The following is an 18,799-nucleotide window of genomic DNA, read 5'->3' on the forward strand; positions in this document are numbered from 1 at the left end:
AAAGCTACTGATGATATATGCCAAAATTAACATTTTCTTACTCTTCTGCTAGTTTTCCTGCTTTGCTGAGTGTCTGTAAGAAGAGTGTCCAGTCAGTGTTGGTTATCTCTGAGTGTGAACAAGTAAGACTGATGTTTAAGACTGCTGGAAATGATGGATTCTTCTCTGAGGAGCTCAAAGACAACCTGAAACAGACAGAGGAACATTTGATAACAGCAACATACACTCACTATGACGGATATCTTTTGTGTTCCATAACATAAATTATATAAGTATATATAATTATTCTTGATAAGAAAGATTATAATTTATGTGCAATATTTTCTTACAAGATTTCTCCAGAAGTCACTGACAGATCAAGCGTCCATCTGGGACTCTCAGTGCTGTATTCATCCTCTTGAACTCTACCAAGTCATAGGACCAGATAACTCTTCAAATTATTAAATTTAATAATTACAATTTAAAACATTTATTTATACATATGACTGTATTGGAATTATGTGTTTATTAAAATTACTTCAGTTCTTTCAAGATTTTTGATTCTCCAAGAATCTGGATCAAATCTCCAACTTCTGGAAGGTTTTTCACTGACAACCTTGAACCAAAAACAAAATTAATTTAGAATTTAAATGAATTTATGATATGATATATGATATTTAGGTCAATGTCAAATAAGATGTCCAAGATAAAGAAGAAATCTATTTAGTAGTAGATAGTTTAAAATACTTCTGCATAGAGATCTCATGTTGATTTCATATAATTTTTGAAAATTTCAGCAAATGTTCTTATTTAATGTAAAAAAAAAAAAAAAAGTCAATTAAAAAATCAAAACGGTGATATTTTGTTGCCACCATGTCACTGACCCATATACCACAAAAACACTTGCAAGTCACAATATAAGTAAAAATATTCTGCATTTGTATTTTAGGGAGTTTCACTAAATAATTACATTTCAATCTTCAAGAGTTTCTCCATGCATCACACTGACCTCAGAGTCTCACACATACAGAGTGCTGGCTGAAGAATCTTGAGTTTATCAGCTGTTAAATCACAGTACATGAGGTTCAGTTCTCTGATGTGTGGACAGCACTGAAGACAGTACAGCAGCACCCAACAGTCTGTGCTCCTCAGGGAAATGTTGGACAGATCCATGAAGCTGTGAGCTTCCAGAACTTTCCTTTCAAACCCCAGATTTTGGAGCTCATACAGACATTGGAGAACATATAGTTCACATCCATGCCATGTTGTCATTGTAAGAATTCTTTGCTTCAGTGTTTTCTTCAGTTTTCTTTTCCTCAGTTTTATGGTGTTAGAGACAGTTAATTTGATTTTTTTTAAAAGTGAGCTGATCACCTCCTCATTTAAGAGACCATAGAAGAACAGCAAAACTGATGGGATGGGATTTGATCTTCTTTCAAGAGATAGGCATTCAACTATAGCTGAGCCCATCAAGTTCAACAGCTCACTGACTTTCCACCAAGACACTTCTTCATCAAGCAGGACCCAAAGAGCAGCGAAAAACCACTGAAAGCTGAAGTGCATGAACTTGAAAACTGGTTCTGGTTTTTCTGTCCATTAACATAATCTTTATACAAGAACAGACACTTGGAGGCAACTAAGCCAGTCTCTGCCACATCCTTTTCATCAAAAAACACTTGCTGATTTTGTATTCCTCTTTGTGCCAGCTGACCCAGATTCCTCAGCGTGGTGAGGACATATTTACTCTGGCCATGATGCTCCAGTAGAGCGGACACAAAGTGCACATATATGGAGGTGGTTGTCTTTAGTTTTTTCACCATAACCTGACTATCAGTTGAGTATTTCTTCAGACAAAAACATACCATCCAACACAGCAAAGGCACAGAGCAGGTAGTCATGAGGCCTTCATTTGTCTTCACACTCTCATATGTTTTCTTAAAGAGTTGCTCATCCTGAAAGAACTTGTGGAAGTACTCCTGCACCCCTCTCTCAGAGAAACCCATGATCTCAGTGAAACGCCGAGGCCCCTCAATGAGATTCATGACTGTATCATCAGCTATAGATCTCATAGTTACAAGCATGAATGATTCTGGCAGCAGAACACCCCTCAACAGGTTCCTAAGAATGACCATAGATGATGCTCTCTTGGATGGATTACTGTGTGAAGGAACGAAATGAATGAGTGAACAAGACTCATACTCATCCATTCCATCAATGAGGAAGAGGACTTTCTCTGGTGTTAACTCTAGTATCTCTGAGATCTGATCTGATGTTAAACTGCTACTGCAGCTCAAGAGATCAATCAAGCTTTTCACATCAGAAACACACTTCAGCTCTTCACACTTCAACAGAAAAACTAGATCAAATATTTCAGAGTAAAGTTCTCCAGAAGCCCAGTCCAACATGATCTTCTGTAATGTGAAGGATTTACCTCTTCCAGAATCTCCACTGAGAATCACAGTTTTCGGTGTGTTTCCATCACTGTCAGGACTGAACAGCTGGTCTATTCTGATGCTGTGGTTCTTGTCATTTGATAACAGCTGAGATGATGTTTTTGCTCCAGAAGCTTGAGCAGACTTCATATATTCATGACAGTATTTCTCATTCTGCTCTTTGCTCCTCTGAATGATCACTGGTTCAGTGTAACGGTCAGCCAGTTCCACACGTTCATTAGATGGAGGGTTATATTCTGTCACAAAGTTGCATCTGTCAATAACTGTCTTCCTGTACTGAAGATTCATGCTGCTCCAATCTACATGAAAAAAAAATACAACAAGGAAAATAGGTGTGCTGAATGTTGTTACTGAAAACCCCTGTGGCGTATTAAGTAGAATGAGGAAGTTGTTGAGTGCATATCTTGCACAATCCCTTTCCATGCAACAATGCTAGACATGCTTTGTGAATAGAAAAATCTGATGCAACAACAACAGACCTAAAATGAAATGCTGTAACTGACACTTTCATGACTAGTTATTTGTGTAGTTATTTGTGAACTGTGCAGCCTTATTGTGTGTTTTAAAGGGTTAGTTCACCCAAAAATGAAAATTCTGTCATTTATTACTTACCCTCATGTCGTTCCACACATGTAAGACCTTCGTTAATCTTTGGAACACAAATTAGGATATTTTAGTTGAAATCCGATGGCTCCGTGAGGCCTCCATAGGGAGCAATGACATTTCCTCTCTCAAGATCCATTAATGTACTAAAAACATATTTAAATCAGTTCATGTGAGTACAGTGGTTCAATATTAATATTATAAAGCGACAAGAATATTTTTGGTGCGGCAAAAAAACAAAATAACAACTTATTTAGTAATGGCCGATTTCAAAACACTGCTTCAGGAAGCTTCGGAGCGTAATGAATCAGTGTATCGAATCATGATTCAGATCGCGGGTCAAACCCGCCAAACTGCTGAAATCACGTGACTTTGGCGCTCTGAACTGCAGATTCGACACGCTGATTCACAATGCTCCGATGTTTTCTGAAGCAGTGTTTTGAAATTGACCATCACTATATAAGTCATTATTTTGTTTTTTTTTGGCGCACCAAAAATATTCTCGTTGCTTTATAATATTAATATTGAACCACTGTACTCACATGAACCGATTTAAATATGTTTTTAGTGCCTTTATGGATCTTGAGAGAGGAAATGTCATTGCTCCGGATTTTCGGATTTCAACTAAAATATCTTAATTTGTGTTCCGAAGATTAACGAAGGTCTTACGGGTGTGGAACGGCATGAGGGCAAGTAATAAATGACAGAATTTTAATTTTTGGGTGAACTAACCCTTTAACATAGTATTGTACAATACAAGACTCCTTTCTAAATATATAAAAAAAAAACAATAACAACTTTACCCTTTCCATATATCTTCTCTATTTGCCATCTATCTAGTTTCTCTTTTGGCTGAGAGGAAGATGCTTGTGCATCAGAAGAGAGGGGATAATTGACAGTGGTGCTCGGTGAGTCTGGTCCAAAAGGGAAAATGAGAGGCCCAAAACACTACATGAAGAAAAAATACATTCACAAAGACAATCTGCTTCAGAGATACATTAATGCATACAATACAAACCATTTGGAATATCATACATTAAACATAAATTAACTATTATACTAAGTCCTTTCACTCAGTGAAAGGCAGCCTGTTTCCAGTGGGGTTCAAATGAACTAAAGTGGCCCAGCACTGGATTTCTCACTGACTGACTGGAGTAGTTCTTCAATGGTGCTTTCAGCTCTTTTCAAAACTCACCACGTCAGCTGAAGCTGCATAACAACGCATGACCCCCTTCTTTTTGTGCTGGATATCATGACGGAATTGTGTGGAACAATGTAGGTTATAATCAGCTATGACAAAGACATCCAAATTTATGGACAGTGAGCAAAAATAAATAAATAAATAAATAAATAAATAAATAAATAAATAAATAAATAAATAAATAATAATAATAATAATAATCAGCCATAGACTAAACTTCTAGAAATATTGTAGAAGATAATAGTTTTAATATGATAAAAGCGATCAAAAATGAATGAGAAACAACATGTTCAGGTGTTCAGATCATTATCCACATTCAGCACATACCAGTTTCTCACTCCTCTCTGCTGCAGCTGATACAGTCTCATGGTTTTTATGCTCATCCATTATACACAGATAACAGATATACTGCTGGTCAGTATGACAAAAATATTCCAGCGGTTTATCATGTTGAGAGCAGATCATCTCCTGCAGTCGTCCCGTGACATCTGTCATTCTGTGTCTTTGAAAGAAACGGTCATGTTCTTTGAGGTGATTTTGGCAAAAAGAGATCCGACACACCAGACAAAACTTGATGGCTTTGTTTTTATCCCAAGTACAGACGTCACACTCACACCAAACAGGGCGAGTAGCATGTAGTTTTGTCTTCTTGAGTTTCTCCAGCACTTCAGCCAGCATGGTGTTTTTACCTAAAACAGGTCTTGGAGTGAAGGTCTGTTTGCATTGAGGGCAGCTGTAAACTCCCTTCTGATCATCCTGATCCCAGCAGCCTGTAATACAGCTCATACAGTAACTGTGTCCACAGGGAAAGATCACTGGATCCTTCAGTAGATCCAGACAGACTGAACAGTTGAACTGATCCTCAAGCCATGACATACCGACGTCTGCCATTTTTCTGTGAACACAAATGCACACAGCAAAACAAACAACTGCCTAAACACTGTCAAAGTCAACCATTGCAGCTAAGCTTTATTCTTAAATACTTAGTAAATCCCGGTAAGGCACTCCCTGCAAAATGTGTTCAGTCTCTGGGTGTTTCCAGAAATGGTATTCTTAAGACGTGGGCAAAATGGGCGTGTCCAAAGACTGAAGGTTTGACTTCCGAAGATTGTCCCTACTAATAGATGCCATAACTACACAATTCTGCTATTGACAATTGATGATTTTGAATATGTGTGTGTGTGTGTGTGTGTGTGTGTGTGTTGACATAAAATAAATAAAATATGCTTAAAACCTTTCTCATGCTCCTTTTAATTACAGGCAGCGTGCGTGATCCTTTAAAGGGATAGTTCACCCAAATATGAAAATTTGTTGTTGATCTGCTTACCCCCAGGGCATCCAAGATGTAGGTGTCTTTGTTTCTTCAGTAGAACACAAATGATGATTTTTAACTCCAACTGTTGCCGTCTGTCAGTCGTATAATGCGTGTCAATAGTACAAAATCTATGAGAGTAAAAAAAAACATGCACAGATAAATCCAAATTAAACCCTGCGTGACAACACATTGATGTCCTAAGACACGAAACGATCGGTTTGTGTGAGAAACCGAACAGTATTTATATAATTTTTTACCTCTAATACACCACTATGTCCAACTGCCTTGAGCGCACATGAGGTGTGTATGTGCTCTGGCGTAGTTTAAACATGGTGCCTGTAGTACAACAGTTGTTACACAAATGGAAGTAAATCACTAAAAAACATGTTTTTATTACATCAAAACTTCATTTTATTTTGTTACTTTTCGTAAGGGCAGCTTTACAAATAAAACGGACACATATAAAGATCTTGTTCACATAGGCTACCTCAGTTGGATGTGGAAAAACCATTGGCACAGCTGATGGTTTCAGTCGTACGTGATCCTCTCCTGGGTATGTAAATTATCAGGGGAAAAATGATCGCTGCAGACCCTCAACAACTTTAGTACGTTAATGGGTGTGTTGATATCCAGCCGAAGAGCAATCAACCATAACTTCAGGCAAGCAGGCTCAGAAGTTGGAAATACGAAAGTCACCACTCCTGAATGAGTTCGCGCGAGAGAACGTAATCTTTTAGTTTTAAGTCAGTTTGAACAATCCGGATAAGCGCAAGTACCATTTTGATTAGCCGTCGCACCTACAATGTTTGTGCACTGTGTAAACAATGAGTGACATATACCCACAAAAAATCACTTCTGGCACTTTCGTAAACTACGCCAGAGCGCATACACACCTCACGCACCAGATGCCGAGAGCGCGCTCAAGGCAGATGGACATAGTGGTGTATAACGATCATTTCGTGTCTTAGGACATCAATGTGTCGTCATGAGCCGCAGAGTTTAATTTGGATTTGTCTGTGCATGTTTTTTTTGACTCTCATAGATTTTGTTACCATTGCCATGTATTATACGACTGACAGAAGGCAGTGGTTGGAGTTAAAAATCATCATTTGTGTTCTACTGAAGAAACAAAGTCACCTACATCTTGGATGCCCTGGGGGTAAGCAGATAAACATCAAATTTTCATTTTTGGGTGAACTATCCCTTTAAAACATACGTATAAAACAAAAAAATTTCCTAGATCGAGAGGTTGATGTACATTGTATCCCCCTCTTAATATAAACATTTTTACAATGTACATGAACTTCTGATCTTTTCAGCAATATAATAATGAAATATATAAAATATATAAATGCATTTCTCTCTGCACTTGTTGGTTTAAATTACATTCACCTATTTATTAAAGGGGTGGTTCACTGTTTAACATGTCTTAATGTTTCATTAAAAAAAAAAAAAAAAAAACACTATATTTTTCATATATTTTACGTTTATTCTAGACCAGTCTCTATTGTCATTTGAACCTGACATTATAATAAACACTAGACGCCCTATTGGCCTCTTTGGACTGTTGCTGTGATATGTCAATGAGTCATCTGATTTCATGGTTTATTTCACATGGTTTATAATGTACATAGTGTACAAAAAGTTCTAGTTACTTAAAATCTATAATAATTTTCACATTAAATGAAATAAAGTTTTCTTACTGTGTAAAAGACAATTTCTATCTTTAACCCAATTTTAGCTTTTCTTGAGCTTAGAATTGACCACCATTGATAAAATGAAACAAATCATCAAATACAAATCACACAGGCTGCTTTCTGTATTTTTATAACATTAAAATGATACAGATATTTACAGATAGATACTCCAAAACATACAACAACAAAGATAACTGATGGATCCATATTATATGATACAACTACAGTGCAATGATAAAGTGATAAAGATAAAGTGATAATAGTAAATAGTTTGTTATACACTATATATAAGAAATAGTTTATGTAGTATATAATATAATAATATAGTCAATAATAAAGTATATAATATTGTCAATAAACAAACAGTATACAGCCAATAAAATAGTAATGAACTACAATTATATAATAGTATAAGTACAATAATATAATATCATAATAATATATTGATAATAGCATATAGTATAATAATACTATAATAATAATAGCAATAGAATATGTAGTATCATTTACAGAATATAGACAATAATAACAGCATAACTATAATAGATTGATAATCTCAAGTGGTATAATATAATAGTATTGGTATTATAATAATAATAATAATAATAATAATAATAATAATAATAGCAAATACAATGTAATATCAATTGTAGAATAATATAGACAATAATAAAAATAGTTTGTGAAAGAATGTTTTAAAAACGTGCTGGGCTACTCCGCAGCAGTGCCAACCCGACCGGTCTAAAATAGTCAGAATATAAACACCTATTATAGGTGTACCGTAGTGATTCAGGATAAAACAAAAACACGGATTCATGATGTACTAGCTCGCAAAAAAGTTACATAGTGCCGCTTTAATCAGTGCACTTTTGCAATAAAAAAAAAATGCACTGATATGTAGCCTACCCTGTAAATATATTTAAAAAGGCTTTATATATTTGTACACTATTATTACAAAAAGTTGTGCAGTGTATGTTCTCACTAAATTGCTCCTAAACGTAAGATTGTTGTCTATCATAATAGTAAGTACCGTTCTAAAATACTTAAACTATAAATAATTTGTTATTGTTACCCTTTTATTCCCAAGACTTTACATATTGTTCCCCCATACTTACATGTACTTACTTTATAGGTACACTATAATTACCGGAAGTTACACTTTAAATACATTGTAATTATGCAGTACTTTCTGGGCTGTAATTTAAAGCGTTACCGATCTTTCTCATGCTTTCTTCTTTGGTTGAATTAGGATGTGTGATTTCAGAATATATTTCTTCATTAATTATTTGTTTCTGAAGCAGTTTGTCTGCAACTGCATTCACATTCTTAAAGGAATAGTTCACCCAAAAATGAAAATTTGATGTTTATCTGCTTACCCCCAGCGCATCCAAGATGTAGGTGTCTTTGTTTCTTCAGTAGAACACAATTTATGATTTTAACTGCAACCGCTGCCGTCTGTCAGTGGTATAATGCAAGTCAGCGGGAACTTGGAATATAAGAGTAAATAAAACAGGACAGACAAATCCAAATTAAACCCTGCGGCTCGTGACAACACATTGATGTCCTTAGACACGAAACGATCGGTTTGTGCGAGAAACCGAACAGTATTTATATCATTTTTTACCTCTAATACACCACTATGTCCAACTGCGTTCATCACTCGATTCGTGAGGTCTGATCGCGCTCTGACAACGGCAGTGATGTCTCGCGCATATACTTCAATATAAAAGTCGCACAATCCATGCAGACTCTTAGGAATATTATTGTCAGTCTCATATTAGCTATATGGAGTGCATAAAGGGACCTTTCTGCATTGTATTTATTCACTTTGTTCAGCCATGTCACTTACCCTGACTCAACAAAAACTTGAAACATTGAAAACACATTTTTAATTTAAAGAAGTTTACTTTGAGTAACATAGACAGAAGACATTTAGTAAAAATAAAGTTAAAGTTCAGTAAGATCAGCATGATAATTTCAAGCATAACAACATAGAATTCTATGCATTCGTAATTATGTAGTATCTGAGCTTTTAAAACATATGCTGAAGTTTTTGTAAAATGTTTTAATGAATCAGAAAACATAATTTTTTTTTCTCTGCTTTTTTTTGTATACCCTCATTTGCGTCCTGCTGGCTTCTTCACTTTCTTGGGTGCCGGGGGCTTCTTCACTTTGGGCACTGGGGGCTTCTTTATTTTGGGTACAGGGGGCTTATTTTTCTTGGGTGCAGGAGGCTTCTTCACTTTGGGTACAGGGGGCTTTTTTATTTTGGGTGCAGGGGGCTTCTTCTTTTTCTTGGGTGTCGGAGGCTTCTTCACTTTGGGTACAGGGGGCTTCTTCTCTTTCTTGAGTGCAGGGGGATTCTTTACTTTGGGTATAAGGGGCTTCTTCTCTTTCTTGGGAGCTGGGGAATTCTTCTCTTTGTTGGGTGCAGGGGGCTTGATGGGCTTCCATTCAGTTTTGGGTACAATGGAGTATCGGATATTTTCCATGTTATAAGAAGGTGGTCTCTCTAGCATCAGTAACATAAAGCACAAAGATGACATTTAAGTTGTGTCTGCACATAAATTACATCACAATTGTATGGTGTACAACCCAATTTCCAGAAAAGTTGTGACATTTTGTAATATATATTAAAGGATATAAAAGGAGCATCTCAGTCTTTGCAACAAAGATGGGTCATGGCTCACCACTTTGTGCCAAATTTCATGAGAGAATTGTCAAACAATTCAAAAGTTACATTTCTCAATGCAAGACTGCAACAATTTTAGGTTGTTCACTATCTAGCATACATAATATTGTGAATTGATTGAGGGAATCAAGAGAAATCTCAGTCTGTGTAAGGAAAGGCAGGAAACCTCTGTTGAATGTGTATGACCTTCTAGCCCTCAGATGGCACTGCAAGAGAAACCATGGTATATAGTCACATGGGCTCGGGAGTACTTTGGAAAACTGTTATCACTATACAGAAAATATTTTACAAAATAATACTTAAAAAAAAAACAGTGGGAATGTGTGCTGTGATCAGATAAGTCCAAGTTTCTACTTGTTTTTTGGAAAAAAAATGGAAAAACAGTTCTCAGTACCTAAGACGAAAGAGACCATCCAGACTTTATTCAGCAACAGCCAGGTGAAAAAGCAAATGTTGGTCATGGTATGGGTGTGCATCAGTACAAACAGCATATGTGTGAAGCAGAGGTTGCGTTAGTCATTTTGACGGACAGGGTCGTAAAAATTCCGTCATAATCTATTACTACCCGTCATTTTAATTTTCATATTTTAATTATAATAACACATTTAATTGCTTTTATTTTTGTTCACAAATAAAAGCAATTAAATGTGTTATTATAACATTTAAACAAAAATAAAAGCAATTAATTGTGTTATTATAATTAAAATATGAAAATTAAAATGACGGGTAATTCACACGTGAAATTTCTCTGTAACGTTACTGTTGTATAGGCTACGTGTTGGTAGCCATTAAAGAAAACGTAGTTTCATGTTTATGTTTAAATAGTCCTATGTTATATTTTAAATTCATCTATTTGATTATGAAAAGTTAACAGCATGAGTAAGATGCATCATGAGATGCGCAGTATATCCGGAGACATGGAGAGGGTCAGACATTGATTTTAAACACTTCATTAAGTTTTATTTTGTAGAAAGCCTTTCTTTAAAGTGAATTTCGTTTTGTAAAAATTGTATCTTAATTTTAATCAATGTTTCATTAACCAATTGCCTGGATGTAATAAATAAGAAGCAAATATAGCAGACAATATAATCATGACATGGAGGCGCGGGCGCGATCACTGGCGCGTGAACTGGAACGCGTCAGCTAAATGAACCGAAACTTAAAACCGAAAGCTTTAAATACCTACTTTAACGAAAACGAATTAATTCAAAACGAAAAGAAATGGGCTACTCTGATTATGTAGACTAAACCGAATGAAGTGCATTCTCTCTCTAGCGTATCCACGAGGAGATGATGAGAGTCAATATCAACTTCATCTTTGCAGCCGACATTGATTCAGAAGACATTACTTTATTAATAAACAATTAAAATGTCTACTTGCTGTTTTGCGATTATATCGATTCGTAAACCATATAGTCGATCTCTTGGTAGGCTATATGCTGTTTTCAGTTGTTGATTAAACAGTGCGCCTCCCATCCAATAAATCGCAATAGGCTTAATGCTTTGTGTTGCTTTTGATATGGAATAAAAGTCTCAGATTTCAAATTCTGTTCATTTCATTAAGAAATTCAAGCAATAAATACCGTTTTGGCGCTCTTTAATGTGGCGTGATAGAGAGTTGTAGCTTCTGGGTACTCGCCTGTGCGTTATCAGTATCAAACGCATAGCAAAAGATTCGTGCCAGTTTAATTTTTGTTCTGGATCCAGTGCTCTGCTGCGACATTGGAGCGCACTCGCCACCAACTGGACAGGGGTGTGAATTACAGTTACAATTTATAGTAGATCACCCTGAGTGTAATCTGTCACCGTGACGGACGGCCTTCAGATTTTTCCGTCATTGATAAAAAAATTCCGTCAATGACGGAAAATTTTCGGTTAACGCAACCTCTGGTGTGAAGGTACCATTGAGGTGGAGATGTATACTGGGATTGTACAGAGACATATACTGCCATCAAGATGACATCTTTCCTGGGAAGGAAGACAATGCCAGGCCTCATTTTGCATGTGCTACAACAGATTGGTGTTTAAGACACTATTCTACACCGTAGAATGGATGTGCTTGACTAGCCACCAGCAGCTGCAGATCTGTCTCTTATTGAAATGTATGGCCCGTCATGAAAAAGAGAATTAGACAATAATGACCATGTACTGTTCAGGTGAGATTAGGCAAAAATTCCACTTTCAAAACTGCAACAATTAGTATTCTCAGTTCCCAAATGATTAAAAATTGTAATTAAAAGGCAAGGTGATGTGACACAGTGGTAAACTTTTCATTTTGTGTTGCAGCCATCAAAATCTAAATTTGTTTACAAAATACAATTAAGTTGGTCAGTGAAAACATTGAAAATATTTTCTTTGAACTTTTGTCAGTTAAATAAAGTCTAAATAGAACTAACAAATCACAGATTCTTAATTTTATTGCATTTTACAAAATATCCCAACTTTTCTGGAAATAGGGTTGTAACATTACATATGAATGACATAATTAGTTTATTATTGTTTTGTCATTTATCAAGATTATAACAACAAAATTAAAGTACTAAACAAAATTAGTCTCAGCCTCAGACCCACAGACCTTCGGCTAAATGTGCATATGACACACAAAATTGGAAACACCTCAGGAGTTTCATTGGTTGGTTGAATTCTACAGGATTTCAGGTAGACGTGTGTGTTGCGTTCTTTAACGGTCCGCCTGGAAACAAAGCCGCCATGACCCCAAACCCCCTCATGGAAGAATTTAGCCCTTGAGTGTGCACTTACAATATAATGAACAACTAACCACTGGTTTGTCAAATGTAAAACTCTTAGACATATTTTAAAATGTCAATACCATGAACTTTACATCATGGTATAGACATTTTAAAATATGTCTAAGAGTTTTACATGCCCATTTGTTATTGTAGGGACATGAACTTTACATTTCATGCCCCTAAACATGACACTGAACAAAACAAACTGTAATGGTTGCTTTACATATCAGTCAGACGGGCTCTTGGGCGGTCCAAGCAAGAAAGCTGCCATGGAATCCAGACCTTCTACCGTCAGTCTGAAGGTCTGGCTACACGAGACTAAAACAAAATAAATTAGCAGAAAATGCAAAATCCCAATTTACCATTAACTATGTTGTACACAGTGGTGTATGCTGGTGCTGGTCTTTGTGCTGAGGTACTAGCATTGTTGAAATTAAGGTTGTCTTGTTCATTACTCCCAGTATTAACTCCTGTGGCAAAGAAGACACATGAACAGGTCTTGATGATGCCATCCTTGCACATGAAAAATACTTTTATGTACAGTTTATAAAAGAAAGCATTCATGTTACACATATGAATGTATTGTGAGCAAAATTATGAATACTGTTGGACTTGTTTAATGTGATAACTGTCAAGTATGAATAACAAAATGTTCACAAGCTTTTGTCATAATCATAAATGGAGTCTAAAATTGTTTGCCTTGCTTTCTAGCCTGACAAAAAAAAAATAATCAGATGTTTATATGGAATATCATGTACCATTTTTTCGCTTTTTGTTGTACTACATAAATCCAACATGGGATTTTTTATTTTCATGAGATGCATTTATCTGTCTAAAACACTAGCCCAGGACAGTTGTAATGTGCTACATAAGATTTTAGGCCTACAGACACATTTTGTACTGATTGCTTTCAAATATTTTAATGTATGCATATGCTTCAGCTTAGTATTTTTACATCATTTTCACAGTTGTGGCCAGAGGTGTAAAGTACTTGAGTAAATGTAATTAGTTACTGTACTTCAGTATCTTTTTGGCTACGTTTTGTAGTTGTACTGAGTATCAAAGATATTAGCAGCTTTTACTCTCTACTTGACTACATTTCTGAGCAAGTAAATGTACTTTTTACTCCACTACATTTGTGACGAGTAATGCAATTACAAATTACATTTTTCACGGCACCTAACTTTTTCTGCAGCAGTTTGTTTCTGCTATAAAGAAGCGATATCGCCATCTAAGGGCATTGACGGTACTATATCTTGTGCATTTTAACTTGACTCACCCAAAACTTGTCAACAAGGCTACTTTACGTGAATGTGAGTGCATTAGCAGGTAGTTTCTGATCGCAGATGTTTGATTTATTAGATGAGGAAATGACTGCAGCTGGTGATGAGGCTCAAACCAGCACATTTTGTAGACTTTGACTATTTAATTTTACTTAACATTGTTTTATTTATCCACTATATTGACAAGACCGTTTTGAAGGATCTTGGTTTACTTATAGCCTTTCTGTGCACTTGAGCTCAACTGAGACTTGAGAGTTTGTAGAAGTTTAAAAGGTTGTGTCGACCTTGATTTATTGCAATATTGAGGTGTTCAGTTTTATTTTGATTTTAGAAAATAAACTTGATTTCTCATCTTATAAATCAATTGTTTCTTATTTTCACTGGCAGTCTCTCAGGACTAGTGCATCTCTGAGCCTACATTCAGCATGAGTAAAATACTTAAGTACTGTTAAAATCAGATACTTTAAGACTTTTACTCAAGTCGTATTGGAATTGGTTATACTTGTAACTTGTAGTGGAGTCATTTTTGATGTAAGGTATCAGTACTTTTACTCAAGTATGGTTTTCAGGTACTCTTTGCACCTCTGGTTGTGGCAGATAGACATTGTCCCACTATCAGTACAGCATGGGATCGCAAATTATCATTATCATATGTAAATAAATTATGTTACCATGTTTCCCTGATTTGCTAACAAAAAATGTTTTTAAATGGCAAATCAATATTGGCACAGTTTAATAAGTTATTCACAAATAAAAAAGGAGGAAGAAAATGTCTACCAATAACTCACTTTTACATGGTACTGGGGATTCAGGATCAGCAAGCTTGCGTTTCCTGCAGACACCCCCTGTTAAAATGAACCACAGTACAGGTCAAAGATTACACATTTTACTGAATTATTGAGCTTATGAATCTCTTTCATAAATGACAACTGTTCTCTTACCCAGTTCTTTGAAGAGGGGTAGTTCGTGCTTTTCCAGCAATTCATAAAAGGCAATTTTGACCGTGTCGCCAGATTTCAATGATTCAAACAGCTTTCTCATTTTCCGCTGGTTGGTTACTTCTGCTCTGATCTCATCATATTTTTCTCCATGTAACATGTCCTTACTTTTTAACTCATCTGCTATTGGCATCACTGAAGTAACCCTTTCAATAAGCGCTGCTTCGTTCTTATCCACAAACTGGGCCTCTGGACATAAAATTAAATTCATAAAAGAAGGAATTAACCTATCAATTTGTATCTACGATTATTTGTAGCCAATACAGAGAAACAAGCCTATAGCCTATTTCAAAATTTCTCTGCTCTTTTATCATCCACAAACTTGGCCTCTGGTGAAAAATGAATACAATTTATTACACTACAACCTTTGCTGACATGAAAACATGCAGTTCTGTGATGTTGTTGTTTTTACATGTTTAATAAAAATTATAGTGTTAAAATAAATGATAAAATGTAAAACAATGTGTTACTGTAAACATATAGAATTCCAAACATACAATGGATAACCTATAAAATATGACTGAGATCACAAAAATACCAAAGACATGTACAGGACAGATTCCCACACACAGGCTCTTCTATTTAAATCTCTTTTTATGAAAATACTCTTTTGCAAACAGTCCACTTCTCAAACAAGCCAAACATTTGGAGCCACAAAACTGAACATCAGAGTGAAATAGCTTGTGTTTAGTGACACATAATTATTCTGGAAGCCTATATTGGAAGAACATGCAGCATCTGAGACTGGTGTCTATCAGCCATGTTGATGTGTCAAAATTTTCTTCCCTCTATTAATGAAAAATACCAAAATTGTTTTCTTCAGCAGTCCTAAAGCATTATTGACAAGCACTTCCATTAGCCAATAGTTTGTTTGTTTGTGTTGTCAAATTTCTTTAAAAAAAAAAAAAAAAAAAAAAAAAAAAAAACATTAATTTACATACAAATTTAGTTTATCTCAATAGATAGAGCTACCTTTGGATCGCTCCCGCTGCTCTCCTTCAAGGTTGTTCTCACTCATTTTGTGGATAACCCCAAAAACACGAACTCAGATGATAATCTAGGCTATTGTTTAAACCTGTTTTTTGTAAACCTGTCGATGCCGTTTAAAAGTTTCGTTTCACGTATAGGAAGTGGAGTTTAATCGAATAAAACGAAAGTGTTTTAAGGTAAAATACAATATGATTGGTCCAGGTGATCTGCGGAGAATGAGGACTCTTGCGGAACAAAAAAGGGCGTTATTTTGGGGCGAGAGGGAGTTTCTCGAGATCGCCTGCATATGAATGTAAGCAGATTTTTGTAAACTAGCAGTTGTTTAACGTTTCATTTGTGTGAATTTTCTGGCTGACTTACCCGTTGTAAACAGCTCCAATGAATCTACTCTCGCTCACAATCCACTCTATTAATAGATTACATTCGCTATTCTATTTGATAAATCTTTTTTGTCACTTGATTTGTTTTAGTTTTGTCATCAGGTTGTGGCTATAGTCAGTGTCTGTATGGTCAATAAAATGACCTTAAAGTAACATCTTCTTTACTTTCAATGACTTTCCAGATGTATTTAAATATAAAATCCTCTGTCATTCCCAACTTACCCAGAGGTCCCCAGCTTAAAAAATGGTCAATTGTAGGCTATACATTTTAAGTGGTCAAAACCCAAATGTGGGTCACTTTGCATACAGTTGATAGTTTTTTTTTCTTTTAAAGAGGAATATCTGAAGAACAAATAATGTTGAATGTAGAAATGGTGGTTGAGCCCTTTGATCCAGAAAGTGCCCTTTGCGTTCGCATCGCGGTGCCCCCGTGTTCTCTCCGGGACGCCGTAAGGCCATCTGTATTTTTTATTTTGTTCACTTCTGCAAAGGATTATAACCATTCACACACAGATACAGACATAGCTTGAGGTTAACCTTGCTCATAAGTATCTGCTGTAACATCAGACACCTTGTAACCTTCTAGAGATGAAATCAGAGTCCAGAATAATCAAATTTATTTTTCAGGTAAGAATGTTTAATGCCAATTAAGAAATAAAAAGAAAAGTTTAAACAAATTCACAAAGTTATCAATTTATCGAGGAGAACAGAATCCTTAACTGGAATGTAAAAACAGATGCACAATAATTATTTCATGTGTTGTGAAAGGAAATGAACAGTATAAAGGCAGCTCTAAATTACACAAAGGTGAGTAAATTGTGACATCATCACTGACGTATATTAATGGATGATTTTCAAAGTTTAATCTCAAATGTATTTACTTTGCAAGCACTTTGTAAAATCATTCCTTATTTCTTTTTTAAAATCATTTTTATTAATATAAAGACTTTATATATATATACCTAAAAAATTAAAGCTTGTATATGCCACTTTCTTCCATGTAAAAAAAGTCAAAGTTAACTTTAGCCTACATTTCAAATGTATAAAACAGCCTACAGATTCTGGTAAATTAAAAATATATGATTAACCTTTGTGTTTCATGAAAGAAAAAGAGTCAATTTTCATTGACAAGGTGGACAGTAGATGAGAATTAGAATTTTTGTTTGGGTGAACTGTTCCTTTAACTGCATTTTAACATTCTTTTATGTTCATGTGGCTGCATCTTCTCTCTTTTTCCATGTTAGGTCTGTAAAGTCTTGCACAGTGTTTAATGAGCATCAAGGACAGAATATCAGCAATCTGTAAAATAATAATAATAATAACAATTGCTTTGATCTCCAGCAAAATATTCTTAACAAAGGTTTTTTATTGTTTGATTTCAGAGCATAAGTGTTTGACATATAGGCCTATATTAATACAGTATAACATGTAATTGACACTTACTGTTCAGATCACTTTAGCGCATGCTCTCCTGCAGGTTCTGCTCACTGCTGTCCACCTCACATGTGTTTTCAGTTGTCACACGACCACCTGTTAACCACAGGACAGGTCATATACCTATACAGGTTTGAGTTTATAATCTCAAATTAATACCCACTGTAGATTCTCTTACCCAGGTCTTTGAAGAGGAATGGTTCATGATGTTTCAGCGCATAATAAAAGTCATTTTTCACTCTGTCTCCTCCAGAATGCAGTGCTTCAAACAGCTTTCTCATTTTGCCCTGGTTGGTTCCTTCTGCTTTGATCTCCGCATATTTTTCATCATGTATCATGTCTTTATTTTTTAGCTCATCTGCTATTGCCATCACTGAAGTAACCCTTTGAATAAGCGTTGCTTCGTTCTTAACAACAAAATTGGCCTCTGGACATGAAAGAAAAGAGGGAATTAACCTATAAGAATTTGTATCTTAGGCTACGGTTGTTTGTAGCCAATACAGAGAAACAAGCAGCCTACTTCAAAGTTTTCGTAACTCATTATTATAAAAAATAAACATGTTAATTGTTTAATTGTACAAAATATGGATTTAGATTTGTTTAAAACTATTTGAGTTTGGTAGGCTAAGTATCCGATCGCGCCGTGTCTTTCACTTACCAAATCTGCTCATCTTGTTGAACAACAGACCTTGATCCGCGAATTAAAATATGTCGATCAGCCTCCCTACTTAAGCTATAACTTTTTTTTTTTTTTTTTTTTTTTTACCTTTTAAAACTGCTGTATTGAACATGCGTTCGCAAAATTCTATTTCAACTGAACTAGTTTCACGTTAAAACAAAAGAGGTACAGGAGTCCCGGACGTGAAAAACGAAAGTACTTTTCAACATAAATAATTTGGGCTGGGCGTAGGCTAGCTCTAGACAACCCTATAGCCTACAGCATCACGCTATTTGTACATAGGCTATTATTAGTAGCCAACTTAGGCTACACTGTATACAGCCTAGCAATAAAATAAGAGATTGG

The 18,799-nt window shown here is 35.5% G+C and overlaps 4 protein-coding genes across 4 annotated transcripts in view; all 4 read right to left on the bottom strand.

The window, feature by feature from the left end:
* Positions 1-4,391, bottom strand: part of LOC125251176 — an 89,028-nt gene extending 84,637 nt beyond the window's left edge. The window contains 7 exon segments of the mRNA XM_048164125.1: positions 42-185; positions 330-404; positions 518-595; positions 989-1,562; positions 1,565-2,731; positions 3,839-3,983; positions 4,231-4,391. Coding sequence (XP_048020082.1) covers positions 42-185; positions 330-404; positions 518-595; positions 989-1,562; positions 1,565-2,731; positions 3,839-3,983; positions 4,231-4,260 — 2,213 coding nt within the window. The 5' untranslated portion in view covers positions 4,261-4,391.
* Positions 4,392-4,404: 13 nt separating this feature from the next.
* LOC125251201 (E3 ubiquitin/ISG15 ligase TRIM25-like) lies at positions 4,405-5,570 on the bottom strand. The gene has a single exon (XM_048164174.1). The coding sequence runs from the start codon at positions 5,125-5,127 to the stop codon at positions 4,543-4,545; it is 585 nt and encodes a 194-aa protein (XP_048020131.1). The 5' UTR covers positions 5,128-5,570; the 3' UTR covers positions 4,405-4,542.
* Positions 5,571-8,991: 3,421 nt separating this feature from the next.
* LOC125251200 (proteoglycan 4-like) lies at positions 8,992-16,237 on the bottom strand. Its single transcript, XM_048164173.1, has 5 exons — positions 15,944-16,237; positions 14,915-15,160; positions 14,762-14,818; positions 13,053-13,160; positions 8,992-9,760 (listed from the first exon to the last, which is right to left on the bottom strand). The coding sequence occupies exons 1-5, from the start codon at positions 15,987-15,989 to the stop codon at positions 9,366-9,368; spliced, it is 852 nt and encodes a 283-aa protein (XP_048020130.1). The 5' UTR covers positions 15,990-16,237; the 3' UTR covers positions 8,992-9,365.
* A 728-nt stretch (positions 16,238-16,965) lies between these two features.
* Positions 16,966-18,672, bottom strand: LOC125251202 (NACHT, LRR and PYD domains-containing protein 1a allele 5-like). The gene is made up of 4 exons (XM_048164175.1): positions 18,434-18,672; positions 17,954-18,202; positions 17,785-17,871; positions 16,966-17,640 (listed from the first exon to the last, which is right to left on the bottom strand). The coding sequence occupies exons 1-3, from the start codon at positions 18,444-18,446 to the stop codon at positions 17,798-17,800; spliced, it is 336 nt and encodes a 111-aa protein (XP_048020132.1). The 5' UTR covers positions 18,447-18,672; the 3' UTR covers positions 16,966-17,640; positions 17,785-17,797.
* Between the last annotated feature and the right edge of the window lie 127 nt (positions 18,673-18,799).

Source organism: Megalobrama amblycephala, linkage group LG17 (assembly GCF_018812025.1).
Source record: "Megalobrama amblycephala isolate DHTTF-2021 linkage group LG17, ASM1881202v1, whole genome shotgun sequence".
Classification (NCBI taxonomy): Eukaryota; Metazoa; Chordata; class Actinopteri; order Cypriniformes; family Xenocyprididae; genus Megalobrama; species Megalobrama amblycephala.